This window comes from Zalophus californianus, chromosome 7 (genome assembly GCF_009762305.2).
Source record: "Zalophus californianus isolate mZalCal1 chromosome 7, mZalCal1.pri.v2, whole genome shotgun sequence".
NCBI lineage: Eukaryota > Metazoa > Chordata > Mammalia > Carnivora > Otariidae > Zalophus > Zalophus californianus.
In genome coordinates, this window is record NC_045601.1 from 58,632,199 (window position 1) to 58,651,060 (window position 18,862).

Below are 18,862 nucleotides of genomic sequence, written 5' to 3' on the forward strand. Positions count from 1 at the left end.
TACTAGTGGGTCCAAAGGCAGGCAGTAAATATTCAGAAAAAAAATGATGTCAAAAGTTGAAATGAAGCTTCACTTGAACGTAAAATATGGGAGCAGAGAAAAGATGGTGGAGGAGTAGGGGACCCTATTCCAACTGGTCCCCGGAATTGAGCTGGATATCTACCAGACCACTCTGAGCACCCATGAAATCAGCCTAAGATGTAAGAAAATAGATTTGGATTTCTACAAAGAGAATATCGTGGGTGGTTGGTTTCGAAGTACGAAACGGGGAGCCGTGATTCCGAGGGCAGATACCAGAGGATAAACCACAGCGGAAGGGAGCCTGGCCGTGGGGATCCTACTAAGCCTGTGAGCGACAGCCTCGCTTACTGGGGATGGTGCACAGACATGCAGACTGGTAACGGCAGGGAAGGGACTTTAGGGTAACCCCCGGGCCAGAAACCCAGAGCCGTGGGGTCATGCCTGCAAACTGGGAGTGGCTGGCGGTTTTAGAAGCACAAAGGGCAGAGATGTGCCCCGACCTGGAGGCAGGACTAGAGGCGCTTGTGGAGGGGCGCACAACCCAGGACGCTGCAATTTATAGCAGCATGGACAGAAACGGAGATAGTGTGCCCTGGAGAGCTCACTGAAGAACAGACTGCGGTCTCTCTGCTCTGAGGCAGAGGGTTGGAAATGGTCTCTTCTGCTCTGACTCTCTGAAGAGATGCGGAAAGCCACCAGAGAACAAAAGCCCAATAAAACTGGTTCCTACTGAGCCCATCCCCCTCCACAGAGGGCAGGGCAACTCTGCCCAAACAGGGTTGCCTGAGTAACAGTGCGGCAGGCCCCTCCCCCAGAAGACAGGCTGGGAAAACAAGAGGCCAGCAACTCTAAGATCCCTAGAAAACAAGTGCATCTTGCTTGGGTTCTGGTCAATAATTTGGACTCTATACACATCCTCAACCACCCATCAACAGAATGACTAGGAGGAGGAATTCCCAAAATAGAAAAGACTCAGAGATTATGACTTATGCAGCAGATTTACAAATGGATGCAGATATAACCAAGATGTTGGAGATGGAATTCAGGCTAGCAATTCTGAAGACAATAGCTAGAATGGAGAAATCAATTAATGGCAACATAGAGTCTCTAAGGGCAGAAATGAAAGCTTAATTGGCAGAACTTAAAAATGCTATCAGTGAGATCCAATCTAATCTAGATAATATAACAGCTAGGGTAAGTGAGGCAGAAAAACAAATAAGTAACCTGGAAGACAATTTAATAGATAAAAAGGGAAAGGAGGAGGCCAGGGAAAAACAACTCAGAATCCATGAAAATGGAATCAGAGAAATAAGGGACACCATGAAGCGTTCCAGTATCAGAATTATTGGAATCCTGGAGGGAGTGGAGAGAGAGAGAGGACTAGAAAATATATTTGAGCAAATCGTAGCTGAGAACTTCCCTAATTTAGGGAATGAAACAAACATTCGTGTCCTAGAGGCAGAGAGGACCCCTCCCAAGATCAAGGAAAACAGGCCAACACCCCGGCATGTAATAGTAAAACTCGCAAATCTTAGAACCAAGGAAACCATCGTAAGGGCAGTTAGGGGGAAGAGATTCCTTATGTAAAAAGGGAGGAACATCAGAATAATGTCAGACCTATCCACAGAGACCTGGCAAGCCAGAAAGGCCTGGCAAGACATATTCAGGGTACTAAATGAGAAGAACATGCAACCAAGAATACTTTATCCGGCAAGGCTGTCATTTAGAATGGATGGAGAGATTCAGAGCTTCCAAGACTGGCAGAAACTGAAAGAATATGTGACCACTAAGCCGGCCCTACAAGAAATATTAAGGGGGGTCCTATAAAAGGAGAAAGATCCCAAGAATGATATAAAACAGAAATTTACAGAGACAATCTATAAAAACAACGTCTTTACAGGCAACATGATAATTAATTCATATCTTTCAATAATCACTCTCAATGTGAATGGTCTAAATGCTCCCATAAAATGGCACAGGGTTGCAGATTGGATAAAAAGACAGGACCCATCCATATGCTGTCTACAAGAGACTCATTTTGAACTTAAAGATACATCCAGACTGAAAGTGAAGGAATGGAGATCCATCTTCCATGCCAATGGACCTCAAAAGAAAGCTGGGGTAGCAATTCTTATATCAGACAAATTAGATTTTAAACTAAAGTCTGTAGTTAGAGACACAGAAGGATGCTATATCATTCTTAAAGGGTCTATCCAACAAGAAGATCTAACAATTGTAAATATCTATGCCCCCAACATGGGAGCAGCCATCTACATAAGCCAACTATTAACCAAAATAAAGAGTCATATTGATGACAATACGTTAATTGTAGGAGACCTCAATACTCCACTCTCAGCAATGGACAGATCATCTAAGCAGAAAATCAACAAAGAAACAAGAGCTTTGAATGATACACTGGACCAGATGGACCTCACAGATATATACAGAACATTCCACCCTAAAACAACAGAATACTCATTCTTCTTGAGCGCACATAGAACTTCCTCCAGAATAGACTACATACTGGTTCACAAATCAGGTCTCAATCGATACCAAAATATTGAGAGTATTCCCTGCATATTCTCACACCACAATGATTTAAAACTGGAACTCAATCACAAGAAAAAATTTGGAAGAAATTCAAACACTTGGAAACTAAAGACAACTCTGCTCAAGAATGTCTGGGTCAACCAGGAAATCAAAGAAGAACTTAAACAATTCATGGAAATCAATGAGAATGAAAACACATTGGTCCAAAACCTATGGGACTGCAAAGGCAGTCCTAAGGGGGAAATACTTAGCCATCCAAGCCTCACTCAAAAAAATAGAAAATCCCGAATTCACCAACTAACTCTACACCTTAAAAAACTAGACAAAAAGCAACAAACGATGCCTAAGCCACACATTAGAAGAGAGATAATTAAGATTAGAGCAGAGGTCAATGAATTAGAAACCAGAAACAGTAGATCAGATCAACAAAACTAGAAGTTGGTTCTTTGAAGGAATTAATAAGATTGATAAACCACTGGCCAGACTTATCCAAAAGAAAAGAGAAAGGACCCAAATTAATAAAATTATGAATGAAAGGGGAGAGATCACGACTAACACCAAAGATATAGAAACAATTATTAGAAATTATTATCAGCAACTATATGCCAAAAACTGAGCAATCTGGATGAAATGGAGGCCTTCCTGGAAACCTATAAGCTGCCAAGACTGAAACAGGAAGAAATTGACAACCTGAATAGGCCAATAACCACTAAAGAGATTGAAGCAGTGATCAAAAACCTCCCAAAAAACAAGAGTCCAGGGCCCGATGGATTCCCTGGGGAATTCTACCAAACATTCTAAGAAAAAATAATACCTATTCTACTAAAGCTGTTTCAAAAAATAGAAACAGAAGGAAAACTTCCAAACTCATGCTATGAGGCCAGCATTATCTTAATCCCCAAACCAGGCAAAAGCCCCATCCAAAAGGAGCATTTCAGACTGATATCCTTGATGAACATAGATTCCAAAATCCTCAACAAAATCCTAGCTAATAGGATCCAACAATACATTAAAAAGATCATCCACCATGACCAAGTGGGATTTATCCCCAGGATGCAAGGGTGGTTCAGCACTCGCAAATCAATCAATGTGATAGAACACATTAATAACGGGAGGGAGAAGAACCATATGGTCCTCACAATTGATGCTGAAAAAGCATTTGACAAAATACAACATCCTTTCCTGATTAAAACTCTTCAGAGTATAGTGATAGAGGGAACATTCCTCAAAGTCATAAAATCCATCTCTGAAAAACCCACAGCGAATATGATCCTCAATGGGGAAAAGCTGAGAGTCTTTCCCTTAAGATCAGGAACACGTCAAGGATCCCCACTCTCGCCACTATTGTTCAATATAGTACTAGAAGTCCTATCAACAGCAATCAGACAACAAAAAGAAATAAAAGGTATTCAAATTGGCAATGAAGAAGTCAAACTCTCTCTTTTTGTTGGTGACATGATACTTTATGTGGAAAACCCAAAAACTCCACCCCCAAATTACTAGAACTCACAAAGCAATTCAGTAATGTGACAGGATACAAAATCAATGCACAAAAATCAGTTGCTTTCTTATACACTAACAACACAACTGTAGAAAGAGAAATTAGAGAAATGATTCCATTTACAATAACACCAAAGACCATAAGATACCTCAGAAAAAGCTTAACCAAAGAGGTAAAGGATCTATACTCTAGGAAGTACAGGACACTCATGAAAGAAATTGAAGAAGACACAAAAAGATGGAAAAATATTCCATGCTCATGGATTGGAAGAATAAACATTGTCAAAACGTCTATGCTACCCAGAGCAATCTATGCCTTCAATCATATCCCGATCAAAATTCCAATGACATTTTTCAAAGTGCTGGAACAAACAATCCTAAAATTTGTATGGAATCAGAAAAGACCCCGAATTGCCAAGGAAATGTTGTAAAAGAAAAATAAATCTGGGGGCATCACGTTGCCTGATTTCAAGCTATATTACAAAGCTGTGATCACCAAGACAGCATGGTACTTCACAAAAACAGACATATAGACCAATGGAACAGAATAAAGAACCCAGATATGGACCCTCAACTCTACGGTCAATCTTCAACAAAGCAGGAAAAAACATGCAATAGAAGAAATACAGTCTCTTCAAAAAATGATGTTGGGCAAATTGGACAGCCACATGCAGAAGAATGAAACTCGACCATTCTCTAACACCATATACAAAGATAAACTCAAAATGGATTAAAGATCTCAATGTGAGACAGGAATCCATCAAAATCCTAGAGAAGAACATAGTAACCTTTTGACATCGGCCACAGCAACTTCTTTCAAGATACATCTCCAAAAGCTAGTGAAACAAAACAAACATGAACTTTTGGGATTTCATCAAGATTAAAAGCTTCTGTACAGCAAAGGAAACAGTCAACAAAACAAAGAGGCAACCCACAGAATGGGAGAAGATATTTGAAAATGACACTACAGACAAAGGGCTAGTATCCAAGATCTATAAAGAACTTCTCAAACTCAACACCCAAAAAACAAATAATCAAGTCAAAAAATGGGCAGAAGATATGAAAAGACACTTCTCTGAAGAAGACATACAAATGGCTAACAGACACATGAAAAAATGTTCATCATCATTAGCCATCAGGGAATTTCAAATCAAAACTACATTGAGATACCAACTTACACCAGTTAGAATGGCAAAAATGGACAGGGAAAGAAACAACAAATGTTGGAGAGGTTGTGGAGAAAGGGGAACCCTCTTACACTGTTGGTGGGAATGCAAGTTGGTACAGCCACTTTGGAAAACAGTGTGGAGGTTCCTCAAAAATTTAAAAATAGAGCTACCCTCTGACCCAGCAATTGCATTCCTGGGTATTTACCCCAAAGACACAGATGTAGTGAAAAGAAGGGCCATATGCACCCCAATGTTCATAGCAGCCATGTCCACAATAGCCAAACTGTGGAAAGAGCCAAGATGCCCTTCAACAGACGAATGGATAAAGAAGATGTGGTCCATATATACAATGGAATATTACTCAGCCATCAGAAAGGATGAATACCCAACTTTTACATCAACATGGACGGGACTGGAGGAGATTATGCTAAGTGAAATAAGTCAAGCAGAGAAAGTCAATTATCATATGGTTTCATTTATTTGTGGAACATAAGGAATAACATGGAGGACATTAGGAGAAGGAAGGGAAAAATGAGGGTGGGGAATTGGAGGGAGAGATGAACCATGAGAGACTATGGACTCTGAGAAACAAACAGGGTTTTAGAGGGGAGGGGGGAGGGGGGATTGGTTAGCCTGGTGATGGGTATTAAGGAGGGCACATACTGCATGGAGCATTGGGTGCTATACGAAAACAATGGAATGTGGATCACCACATCAAAAACTAATGATGTATTGTATGGTGACTAATATAACATAATAAAATTTTAAAAAAAAGTAAAATATGACAAAGTTACACTTCAGAAAAGTTTACAAATACGAATTACCTTGCTTTACAGTATATATATAAATTCTTAACTTTGAAGAAATTGGCAAACATATATTCCATAAAATTGCTTTTTGTAGCCACTTTTCTTTTTCAAAAATTCCCCTAAGGATATGTAAGTTAGAAGCTGATTTTATTATAAAAACATGCTGAGGCAAACATCGTATTATTGTTCATAGTCCTAAACACTTGCAGGGTCCTTAGTAGCGTCTCTGGCCGGAGAAATGTATTGGTTTTATCCTTACTTTTTTTTTTCAAAATTAATATAATATTAACACACAAAGCCAATTTGCATAGGGATTAATTAAACAATTTCCACCGAGGAGACAGAGAATTCTATTCTCCAAGATCTATTTTAATATAAATATCACATTCAAAAACATATCAGCAAAAAAACCAAAACAAATAGCTAACTTTGATGCTAGAAAAAAGATAGGAGAGGTATACAGGAATGATTTTAGTTTAATACCTCTACTTAGAATTTAATCTTCCTAGTACAATACAAATTCATTTGAACAGAGACTTTTGTTGTTGTTGTGTTTGTGGGTTGTTTTTTTTTTTTTTTTGGAAAGCACATGACATATATAGTGGTTACAAAACACATTTGGTAAGAAAACTCAATCATGTGGTAGGAATAAGTTTTTTTATTATTATTGTATTTATTTTTAATTCAGGTATAATTAATATACAGTGTTATATTAGTTTCAGGTGAATAAGTGACTTTATTATTGCATTATAGTTTCTTAAAAAAGTTCTTTTTTAAGTATAAATTGTTATTTTCCCAAAAATGGCCTCTAGATAATTCACCTTGCAATGGAAATACACCATTATCATGGAGTGTCATCAACTCAATTCAAACCTCTCTTATGTAAAAGATCCCAACTGTTTTTGCTCTACACAGAATCCTTGGGAAGTTATATTCTAAGCATCTTCTCGATATTTCTTAACATCTTATGCCATTTAATCAAGTGTTTAGTTCCAACTAAAGCTGGTATTTCCTAAGCACATAGCCAACCTTCAAAGGACTAGGTAAGTAAGGTTAAACTATTTCCAGTGGTAAATCATACCCTAGTTACATATTCAAAGAAAAAAATAAACTAAAAAACTTCATTTTATTGTCAGTTATGATGACATTTTTGCTTTCCTCCTGTCAATTTTTCTTTACCTTACTATTTGTGCTATTTCTTCCTCTCTTTCCAAGAGACTTCAGTAATTCCATTGACAGACTGAGTATATAAATAGACAACAGTCTGACCATGTATGCAATAGAACTTCACCCACGGCCTCTGGAGAAAACTACCTTTGGGAAGCCAAACCACAACCTCTGCGGCAATCTGACCAAAATGGTTAAGATCTATTCAATAACCCCCAACTTGCCTATTTTTTGCCAGTGGTCCACGTTTCCTCCTTGCCAACAATATCCAATCAGAGTGCATCTGAGACCTTTCTTCTTTTCCACTGTAAAGCTTTCCCACTGACCTACCAGCCTTTGCATCTCTGCCAAATGCAAGTGCTACAGCAAGCTCTGAATAATAACTTGTGTGTTCTCGTTTAAGTGGTCTTCGTTTATTTCTGTACCATAAACTTGTATGATGAAAAAAGGGAACTTTTATAAATAGAACAATTATTTTTCCTCTTTGAGGCAGAACTGGGGTTTCAGGATTACACTGTACTATGGAGGGTACACTGTGCATCCTTGCAAGCTCAGACTTCAGTGTTGCGTTCTTGGGCACTCTAAAATCCTGTACCCCTTGAAGCCTTGACTCACAACCCCAGCCCATTGACGAAGCACTGGATTTCTCTGTCCCCACTGTGTAGGTAAGGGGACAAACTGGGAAAAAAATAAAATAAAGTAAATGCCGTGCCATAGAAAAATAAATTTGCACCAGACACTTGAATATGGGAAGTATTTCTTATGATTCTTATGGTGACCCTTCCTTCATTTGCTAGTCAATAAATATTTCTTGAGGATATACTTTGTGCCAGAGACTTTGCTAGGCCTTGAATATGTAAACAGTGGGACTGGGAGCATATATAACTACACATTGTGATAAGTGCCAGGAAGGAAAAGCACAGGGCGTTTTGAGAAAGTTAAATTTGGTCAGGCTTATGCGAAACCTATCTAAGGAAGAAAGATTTAATCTGTGACCCCCCCAGGATGAGTAAGAGTTAGCCGGGCAAAGGGCTAGGGGTGGGTTTTCCAGGCTGGGAAAACTCTACTACCAAAGTAATAGAGAAAGCTTTGTGTCTATGGAAAAATGAACAGCAAAAGCCAGTGTAATTAAAGCATAGAAAACATCTGAGATGGTAGTGAGAGCTGAGGGGGAAGGGAGGCAATAATCATATTTGTAAATATGGATTTTAATCAAAATACAGTGGAAATAAGTGAAAGTTAAACAGCAATAACATGGATCGATTTGCTTTAAAAGACACTGGTCTGGCTGCTGTCATCTGGGGAATGAATTGTAACGGGGAACAGAACAGAGAGGTTTGTTGGGGCTCCAACAAATAGATGTCCAGGCGAAAGGTACCCTGGCTATGATTGCAACAATGGATGTGGAGAGAAATAGATGGATCCTAAACATTTTGTGTTTAGGATCCATCTAATTCTACTTTTGGAAGTAGAATACATAATACGGTCTTTGAACTGAACAGAAGAATTCAAGCTGGGAAAACCACTTATTCTTATTTTCCTTTTCCTAGTCTTGAGTACTGAACACCAGGATCTTAAAGAAAACAAACTGTCCTATTGCCGGAGGTAGACAAAATCTGGAATGGCATCTGCAGTTTCCTCCTACCCCCTTATTCCTCCTCCTCTGCTCCAGAGAAGGCACTGCCATGGCCTGGGGAGCTTGTTTGGACAGATGTGACTGGCTGTGTCTGCAATATTAGTGACTCTTCTTGGACAATGGCTAAGTGGGCTGGGTTCCAACCAAGGTTCTTGTCAAGATAGAATGGAAAAGATTCAGTTTGATCTCTGGGCATTAAGTGGAAAAGATGTGTTCATAGTCTAATTTCAACCCCAAACTCAGTTCCCTGAACATATAAACAAGTCATTTTTCTTCTTAGCACTTATTACTGCCTAACCCTATATTGTACCTTTGTGCGTCCATTTATTATTGGCAGGTTTCCTTCACTAAGAATATAACTTTTATTAGGGCACAAAATAGAGGTTCACTCTATATTTGTTAGAGGATCAAATGAATAAATGAAGTGTGCTGGACAAAGATGACCAAGATAAAGCTAGGAAAAGGCAGGAGGCATGAGGAGAAGTAATGGATAAAACTAGCATTTTACACATTTTTTTTATTCATTTTCCTCACCTAATCATGATAAAATAGGATAATTAAATTCTTAGCTTTGACACCTATAAAGATTGTATTTCCAGGTTCTCTTAGAGGCCATGGTATTCTCACTTTTGCCTGTCCCAGAGGGAAGTCCTTTACATTTTTTGAGATGAGGAATTTGGCACAGAGAACTTGGGTGGAAGGGTGAAGTTCACACACTTGTGACAGAATTGGAATTGGAATTTAAGCCTCTTGGATCACTATCTGTTGAACCTTCCAAACTGTGAACTCTATCAAGGTAGGAACTCTGTCTTTACAGCTATGGTTTGGTAACTATATTTTTGAGGACAAAAAAAAAGTAAAGTTGGCAAGACTCATTAGTCTTCATGAATTAGATACTGCTATCACCCCCTGATGCAGTTGAAGACACTGTGTTTTAGAGAGGTTAAGAAAGTTGTCCATAAATAGTAAATGGCAGAGCAAGGATTTGAGCCCAATTCTGACTTAATCCATACCTGGATCTCTTAACCATTCTACTAGATTACAAAGTTAGCAGCACCTTATTCCTACTACTCAAAGCCAAATCTGTCACAATGGCATTGCCAAAAAATTCCCATTATTCTTAAGATCTGACTAAACTAAATCCAACCACCCTCTTTTAGCTGATGACTTAGGTACTATTTTTTTTTTTTTTTTTTTTGAGAGAGAGCGCATGCGATGAGGGTTGGGGAGGTGCAGAGGAAGAGGGAGAGGGAGAATCTGAAGTAGACTCCCTGCCCAGTGCAGAACCCCATGTGGGGTTGGATCTCACAATGCTGAGATCATGACCTAAGCAGAATTCAAGAGTCAGATGCTTAACTGACTGAGCCAATCAGGCGCCCCCTTACGTAATAATTTTTGAAGATACTCAAAGCATTTGATTCAAACTTTTAATTCCCCTTCTCTCTAACTTACCTTCACCCAACCTCAGTACTTTATGTGCCTCTTCAGATTTGTTCCAATTTCTTTCTAATGATAATTTTCCCCACTAATTTCCTCACCAATCTTTGACTGATGCCTTTATTCTCCTACTTTTATCACCTGGCTCCTCCATTACTCCTTAAAAGCATAATCCCAATGCTCTGCTATTCCTTGAACTAACAACACTGCTGAAGATTCACTTACTGCCTCTGTCACTGTTTATTCATCTCTCACTTCTACTCAGAATAGTTTGAGATTCATGGCTCCATATTAAAATTAATCCAAATTTTCCACATATCCCATAGACCTCCAGGCTATTCTCTCTTTGATTTCATATTGTATACTAATACATCACAAACATCTCAACATGGTGCTTACTTTATGACTTAAATCTAGCATTTTAAAATGCTCTATCTCCCACTTCTATGTGCATATTTGTGTGTGTGTGTGTGTGTGTGTGTAAAATGATCAAATAAAATACGATGATATGTCTTTCCCCATATTGTTACCTCTTTCTGCAATGACTCAATCTCTACCAATCAATAATTCTCCATTATTCAAAGGCTAGTTCTAAGTACCTCATATACCATGACTCTTTACTTAATTATATCCTTTTTCAGAAATAGTCTTTTATTACTCTTTTAAAGCTTGAAACAGTTTTCCATTGTATTTATTCTCAAGTGTGTTATCTATCTATATGTGTGTTCTATCTATCTATCTATATATGTGTTATATATCTATATAGAGTGATTACTCTATATAAAAAGCCCCTTGAAGATAAAGATTGTGTAATTAATTTATCAAAACAAAATTTCAAATTTCAGAGGAATATACAAAATATTTTTGAAATCTCAAGGCAACTTATCTAACTCACATTATACCTTGCTTATCAGTGTGGTTGATCCTCCCATGTATTTGGTAACCATTATATTCAGGGTCTTTCTATAATCCACACTATTGCTTAGAGAAAGCTTCTCTAACATTTCCTTTACAGGGGCTACAGTAACAAGAAAGTCAATGTCATTTCTTTATTGATGTATTGAAATACAAACAATGGCCAAAGTTCATCTTAGTGACTTATAAACTTCCAAGAAAATAAGATAAGATCTCCAGTAAATACTGGTATAAAACCCATTAAGAGCTGACTAAACCACACCATTATCAATTCCAGTCTTGGGTATAGAATAATACTCTCATCATGGGAGAAAGGTGGTTAGGAAGTGACTGCTGCATGAATATTTGGTTTGCAGTTTGTTATGAAAGATTCCTTATTTTGCATGGTCTTTTAAAGGGTATAATCTAAAACTCTCAGTGGGTGGAGGTAATATTCCTGTCAACTTTAGTCATCAGTTGGTCATGATGTATTTCTCCCTATCTTGGCAACATTATCAAAAATGTATGTTTTCTCTCTCCAGAATCATTTGAATCAACATTCAAATATGCTACTGTCTCTTAGGTTAAAAGACCTCTTCTTCTGACTCAATTTCCTTCTTCAGTTTCCATTTATAAGTAATGCTTCATGTTTAATAGCTACATGAAATATAAGACACCTTATTATCTTGAAAACAATATTATCTCAGTCAAATATAATTATTTTCTTAAGTTCTTATCAAAATATCTTTTTTTAAAGATTTTATTTATTTGAGAGAGAGAATGAGATAGAGAGAGAGCATGAGAGGGGACAGGGTCAGAGGGAGAAGCAGACTTCCTGCTGAGCAGGGAGCCCGATGCGGGACTCGATCCCGGGACTCCAGGATCATGACCTGAGCTGAAGGCAGTCGCTTAACCAACTGAGCCACCCAGGCACCCATCAAAATATCTTTTTAATAAACTTTCAATGAGTCTATCAGAAAAAATATATTAATGCATATATTATTTATACTTATATTATATATATTTATATTATTATATCATTTATATTTATATATTATGTATATTTAAATAACTTACACTAAAATATTTTTAAAGTAAGCATATACCCAAATTCTGTAATCATTGTCTGACTTTACCCCAGATATAGAATCAAATAAGATAGACCAGTGTAATGTATTTATTTTCATACCTAATTTACTCTGTGTACATTAAGTCAGACATTTCATTTGAATATGGCCCAGCAATGGAAATATGCTTCTGTATTTAATCTTTATGACCTGCTCCAAATAGGAAAGTCTATGCAAATACAAATATAAATATTTTTAATTTTATATTAAATCTTAAGGCTAATAAAGATTATATGCATTTCACAGTATAAGAAAAACTTGGTGAGAAAATAAAATATTTAATTGTCTTAAGACACTTTTATGCTTGAATACTAATCCTCAATTATTATATTCAATATAATGAACTGAATATGTATTTTAAGGGTTAGGCAATAAAGTTAAATGTTACTGAAATGTGACTACAAGAGGGAATATTTCCTTATTTCTTCATTGGGATCTGTTTCATTTAATAATGAAAGTAAATAAGTTGAATGACTCAAGTACCTTTTCCAAACCTTCTTCTTTGAGGCTGATCACATCCAAATCAAAATCTGTTCGTAAGCCATTGGTTTTGTTGAAAGTTATTCTGCCTGTGAGACCTTCCCAATGTGCCTATAGGATAAATAAATAAATAAATAAATAAATAAATAAATAAATAAAAAGGATTAACAAACAAGTAAAGGATGATGAAATATTTTTTTCACACACAAAAAATAGGGAACATTATTTTCATTACTTCTCATAAATTGACATCACTACTGATTTTTAAAACATTTTTTCCTCTTCTAAACTTTGGAAGATTTTTGTCTACAGATATTGTCTTAGTCTCAGTATAAAACTTATTATAAATTTTTCATTCTAAATAATGCATTTTCTATGTATAATTTTTTATGAGAAATTTGAAGATTGTTTTAAGTAGCAAATCTCCTTTTGCAAACAGAATAAGTTAGTCACTTATAATACATGAGACAGTGAATATCTCACTGGAGATTGCAAACAGAATCACTGTTATAAAACACCATTCCTAAATTCATAATAATATGAGCATAAACTTATTTTATTACAGAGAAAGAAACTGAATTTAGGAAAACCTACGTTATATAACTTCAATTATATACTTTCCTCTTAGAATAATTAACTTATTACTTTATTTTCCCTTAAGTGAGATTGGGAGAAATATATCAAAATTACTTCATATAAAGTTATACTTCCTGTAAAAGGAGATTTCTATGTAGAATGAAGTGAAAATATAATAATCTAATTACATAATGGGTTGAACCCATCACAGGTGAGCAAATTTCTGAGTTTTTTTTTTTTTTAATACAGAAAGTCTTCTCATTCTCCTGGCTATATAGAAAAAATAATGTTTTCCATTATTTGCCATTTGGAAATAGCTTAGGAAAATAGTTACATATGAAAATTTTAAGTAATGTAACATACTTACAACTATAATGTTTGAAAGATTCTACACTAAGATCCAAAGAAATGAAACCAAATAGATTATGGGTAACCTTTCAATAAGGACTACAAATGGATATCATTATTGCTACGTTTGGTAGTCTCCATGTATTTCTATAGTTAGGTGTAAGGATTTGAAATAGTTTTAGGCTAATAAATTACAAATAAAACAGAAACAATTATAATACATATCTATATACATATAGCAACATGTCATCATTGAGTTTAAACATGTGTTAACTGGTCTCCAATAAAGAAGAAAAAGATATTTTTAACCCATTCTTTTCCAAAGAAAATAATTTAAGGTGATTAACAAAAATGCATATTAGTATAAAAATAGATAATTTGATCAAGAAATATAGAAGTAGAAGTAGAGAATAGTTAAAAAAACAATCTGGGATAGAGGCAGCATAAAGAAATGTTTATCGGGTAAGAATGCATAATTAACAAAATACAATCACAAATTTAATTCTGAACTTCCTAGAAACTAAAGCAATGAAGAAAATATGATATAAGCACAATATACAGGGTCCATAATTTGAGACATACCAACTGCCCAGGAGAAGCTCAGCTTTTCCTGGCATTAAAACCTGAGAGGAATGTCTCCTGTTGGTCCTCATAAAGAGGCTCACCACGTGAGTTAGTGGACAAGGTCCTCGACAACACCTTGTGATGAATACAATAGTGAGTTTCATACAACTGTTTCTTATAGGACTGTGTGACACACACCTCAGGACTCAGGGGCTGCATTCAGAAAGCAATTCTTTCACCAGCCAATCTGGGCACTATGTCTGCAGCTCTCTGATGCTCAGTTCTAAACCAGACATAAAGGTAGAATGTGAAACAAATAAATGAACTACATAGTCATCAGGGAGTGTCATTTCACCTATCTGAGAGGACATTAAAAATCACACAAGGAAAACTCATGGATATTCTTGGCAAAGGACCCGGAGATTCTTAATTATGACCCTATTTTCACTTTTATTTTTGAGATGAATAATTTATTATATGCTGAATTGATGATTTCTTTAAAGCCATTAAGAAAAATCTTATATGGGGATAATCCCTGTGATTTTCCTAGCAAAGATTCAATTTTCCTAGTTACATTTTCATATAAAAACTCCTGTTATAATCAAATGAAATGCATCCTAAGCTGACAGATTTCCTTCATGATAGCATAACTAGGAAGAACGTGTGTGTGTGTGTGTGTGTGTGTGTGTGTGATCTTTAGAATTTTGCCTTTTTTTTTTCTTCACTGTGGGCATTCTTGGTCTATAACTATAACAGTTGTAATCAGAAATGATAAATGGCCATAAGAATGATTGCATTTAAGAAAAAAAAAAAGAAGAAGAAGAAGAAGATAGCAGGAGGGGAAGAATGAAGGGGAGTAAGTCAGAGGGGGAGATGAACCATGAGAGACGATGGACTCTGAAAAACAAACTGAGGGTTCTAGAGGAGAGGGGGGTGGGGGGATGGGTTAGCCTGATGATGGGTATTAAAGAGGGCACATTCTGCGTGGAGCACTGGGTGTTATGCACAAACAATGAATCATGGAACACTACATCAAAAACTAATGATGTAATGTATGGTGATTAACATAACAATAAAAAATTTTTAAAAAAGAATGATTGCATTAGGCAATCTGAAGTAAACTTTGCACTCTTCTGAATCTAGGTATTCCGTTTTATGTTAACTGCTAATAGAATTAAAATAACTAGACACTATATTTAGGAACCATAGAACTAAATAACAATTCTTTAAGATGTGCGATTTACTGGAGTACAAATGGCATTCATGTTAAAAACTGTTGCCTAAAATATGAACATTCTTTAAACTATATCTCCACATGAAAAATGATACACATAAAGATTCAGGAAGGTGAAAACTAACAATGTCATGAATCATAGGTCACAGATTTTCATCTGTTTACACAATCATAGATATTTTGAAAGATACCCATGCATTTGTCATATAATTTTCCCCCTTTTGTCCCATATCATTTAGTAAAAATGTTAATTTTGCCTGTATGGAGGAAGACAGAAAGTTTAATTCAAAAGATAAAGGTAAAAGGTCACCTGTTAGGAAAACTGAAATAATCTCAGTGCATTCACCTTGAGGACAAAAGAGACTAGGCAGATGTGCTTCTTCTGACATACCTCTTTAATTAGGCTCATAAAACGGGTCCCGAAGCGCCAGGGTTTGTGTCTATTACACTGTAAGGAGCTGACTGTCATCTGGGGAAACTGTTGGACGCCCACAGACACCACGTGCACAGCATCATACATTAGAGCAGCATCAGTCTGAAAGCCGAGAAAAAGGAAATATGGAGTCAATACAACAAGCGAAACCCATGGTAGGAGGTATGAAGGGAAGGAAGGAGTGAGAGAAATATATACTCATTTTACCTTCACATAAGGGAGACAACAGTGTTTCCGATGCTCTGGTTCTCTTAAATAAGATCCTGTGATCAAATTACTACATCAGCTCCCTTAGAACACCTGACCTACCCTCCATTTCCTGAGGTAATAACCCAGGTTCATATTGTCCTAGGATCTCCGTTAAAGTAGGCAATGTGTGAAGACATTCATTATTTTATTTTTTTGTCACCCCTTCTAGCTCTGTGTGATTGTCTCACTACACACACACACACACACACACACACACATATGCACACACATAGGATGAATGCAATTGGAAACATTTTGAATGTTTACATAAATGACATATTGTATATAAAAGTAAATAAACAACTTCCTTGCACAGGAAAAACAAAAGAGATTTGAAAGGAGATTCACCTAAAAAGCTTAGCTATAATCCCCGATCTTTTCTTCAACTTAATTTTTCAAAAGGTTCAATCTCAGAAATGATGCTACAGTTTTGAATCTCAATACATGTACTAATCCCTTTTTAAGAAACTAAGCTTAATCCCCTGTACTGTTTTCTTTTCCCCAAATTTCCATATGAATAAAAGTTCATTTTGTCTTCTCAAGTAAGACGGATATGAATTCTACTGTTTGCACCTGCTCAAATGACTGACCACTTTAGAAGTTGATGATAAAAAACAAAATGTTTATAAGTCATAACAAACCAGAGGCTCAGTGACAGTTAACTGCTGTGTTAAATGGACCCTTGCTTTGTGTCTGACGGATCGGTGCCAGGCTCACAACCTACAGAAGAGAACCACACTAACTGTAATGCTAGCAATGAACTTTTGGGCCATCTGCTTGGCAGGCTTCAGAATAAAAGCACATATTTCCTCTTCTCATTCACACAATTAGTGAGCTGTGAAATGAATTCCAAAATGAATAGGAACCCTGTAGATTATAGCGTTTGCCACCACACAATACAGAATGAGTACACACAGTCACTTTCATGCAAATGGATCCTAAGGAGCTTTACCACATAAAATAGAAAACAGCTAAAGAGCACAATGCAGTGACAGAACATAATAAGAATACCATTTTATAGTTCATAAATCTTTGGGGAATGTAGCTCAGATTCCTAACCTTCACTTTGTAAATACCAGCTGACTACTTTCGCATCCTCTGATGGCTGCAGAGTGAAACTAGGATCATGGAATTGATACGGGCATACATCATGAGCCTGAGGATTACACTGATATTTGTCTTTGGCCTGAGGTAACATTCAGGGGACATATCTTAGATACCACACAGGTGGTCATAAAAACAGTTACCAAGATATGAAAGACATTTGATTTCAAAATAAAATGAATTAAAAAAAAATCACTGTGAACAAAGGTAAAGAGGCATGAACATTTTCACACACTACTCGAGAGAAGATAAAGGACAATTTTGCAAAACCACAAAAGAGCCTTAAAAATATCCATGTTCTTTTTAACCCAATAATTTCTTTCTGGAATTTGCCCTTAGCAAATCAGAGATGAGAACAAAAGCTATATACATGATTTATTTTTTTAAAGTGGAAACCTGCTGAATGTTTAAACTAAGGAAACACAGTAAAATTGCAATGATGTTTTATATAACCACCAAGAACCAAGTTTTGAAAAATAATCAGTTAGACGAGAAATCACATGTGATATGATGCTAAGTGTAAAAATAGATTATACAGAGCTGTATGTCCAGCATAAGCCTTTATATATCTTTATGCGTACTTCATATGTACTACTTAATTTATATAATTCTCACAATAACGGTTTAATAAAAGTGCTACTCTTGTTCCCATTTTACAAATGATGAAACCAAGTTTGAGAGATGTTAAGTAACTAAGCAAAGTCACGCAGTTAACAAGTAGAGAGGCCCCAGACTCAGCCTCTCTGCTCACAGCTAGTATTCTTAACCACCATATAACATGTTATATCAACAGCAACAGCAGATCGAAATGAAGAAAATACACTAAAATGAAACCAATGATTACTCTTGAAAGTTAGTTATTAATGGAATTTAAATTTTTTCTTTTTATTTATTTTCTACAGTTTCTTTAAAATAGGAGTTTGCTAAATACCACTTGATAATTTTCAAGATGAAAATTTTGATCTAGTTCCACAAAATAACTAAAATAAATATGATATTTGTTACTATTCTGCCATGATTTACTGACTTACATGATCTTATATGACTTGTATGAAAATCCTAGAAGAGTAATCTTATCTAAAATGACAACGTTAAGGAAGAATTTTGTCAAATTAAGAGTTTGAAAAATTGTTTTTGGTACATAGTTTCAGCGTCAAGAGCAGAGGACACACTAGTCCTCTTTGAGATCTGTGATTTTAAATGTAATTATAAAAGAAAGATAGTATTTATTAACTAGAAGGTAAATACTAGAGAAAAAAATTCTAAGTAGTTAAAAAGTTGCTTAGCAAATTACTTCTTCAATTTCCAGTTTAAAATATGTTGATTTATGATAAAGGGATACACAGAACTTCTGAAGCTACTCTCTATGATATTTTCATCAGTTTAGAGTGTTATTTCTGTCCTACTTTTAGACTGGTCATTTTATGTAATAATATGGAGTTATATTCCATTTATACTTGCTATCCTGTCAGACTCAACTTTACTGTCTTCTTTGCAAAACCATACATATGCAAATTCTTTCACCCTTGAAAAGTAGTGAGAAAACCCTAGTGTTTCAAAAGTG

The 18,862-nt window shown here is 36.1% G+C and overlaps 1 protein-coding gene across 1 annotated transcript in view; it reads right to left on the bottom strand.

Annotated features, from left to right (window-relative positions):
- Positions 1-18,862, bottom strand: part of GRIK2 (glutamate ionotropic receptor kainate type subunit 2) — a 676,248-nt gene that overhangs the window by 264,067 nt on the left and 393,319 nt on the right. The window contains 2 exon segments of the mRNA XM_027602788.2: positions 12,794-12,901; positions 15,904-16,047. Coding sequence (XP_027458589.2) covers positions 12,794-12,901; positions 15,904-16,047 — 252 coding nt within the window.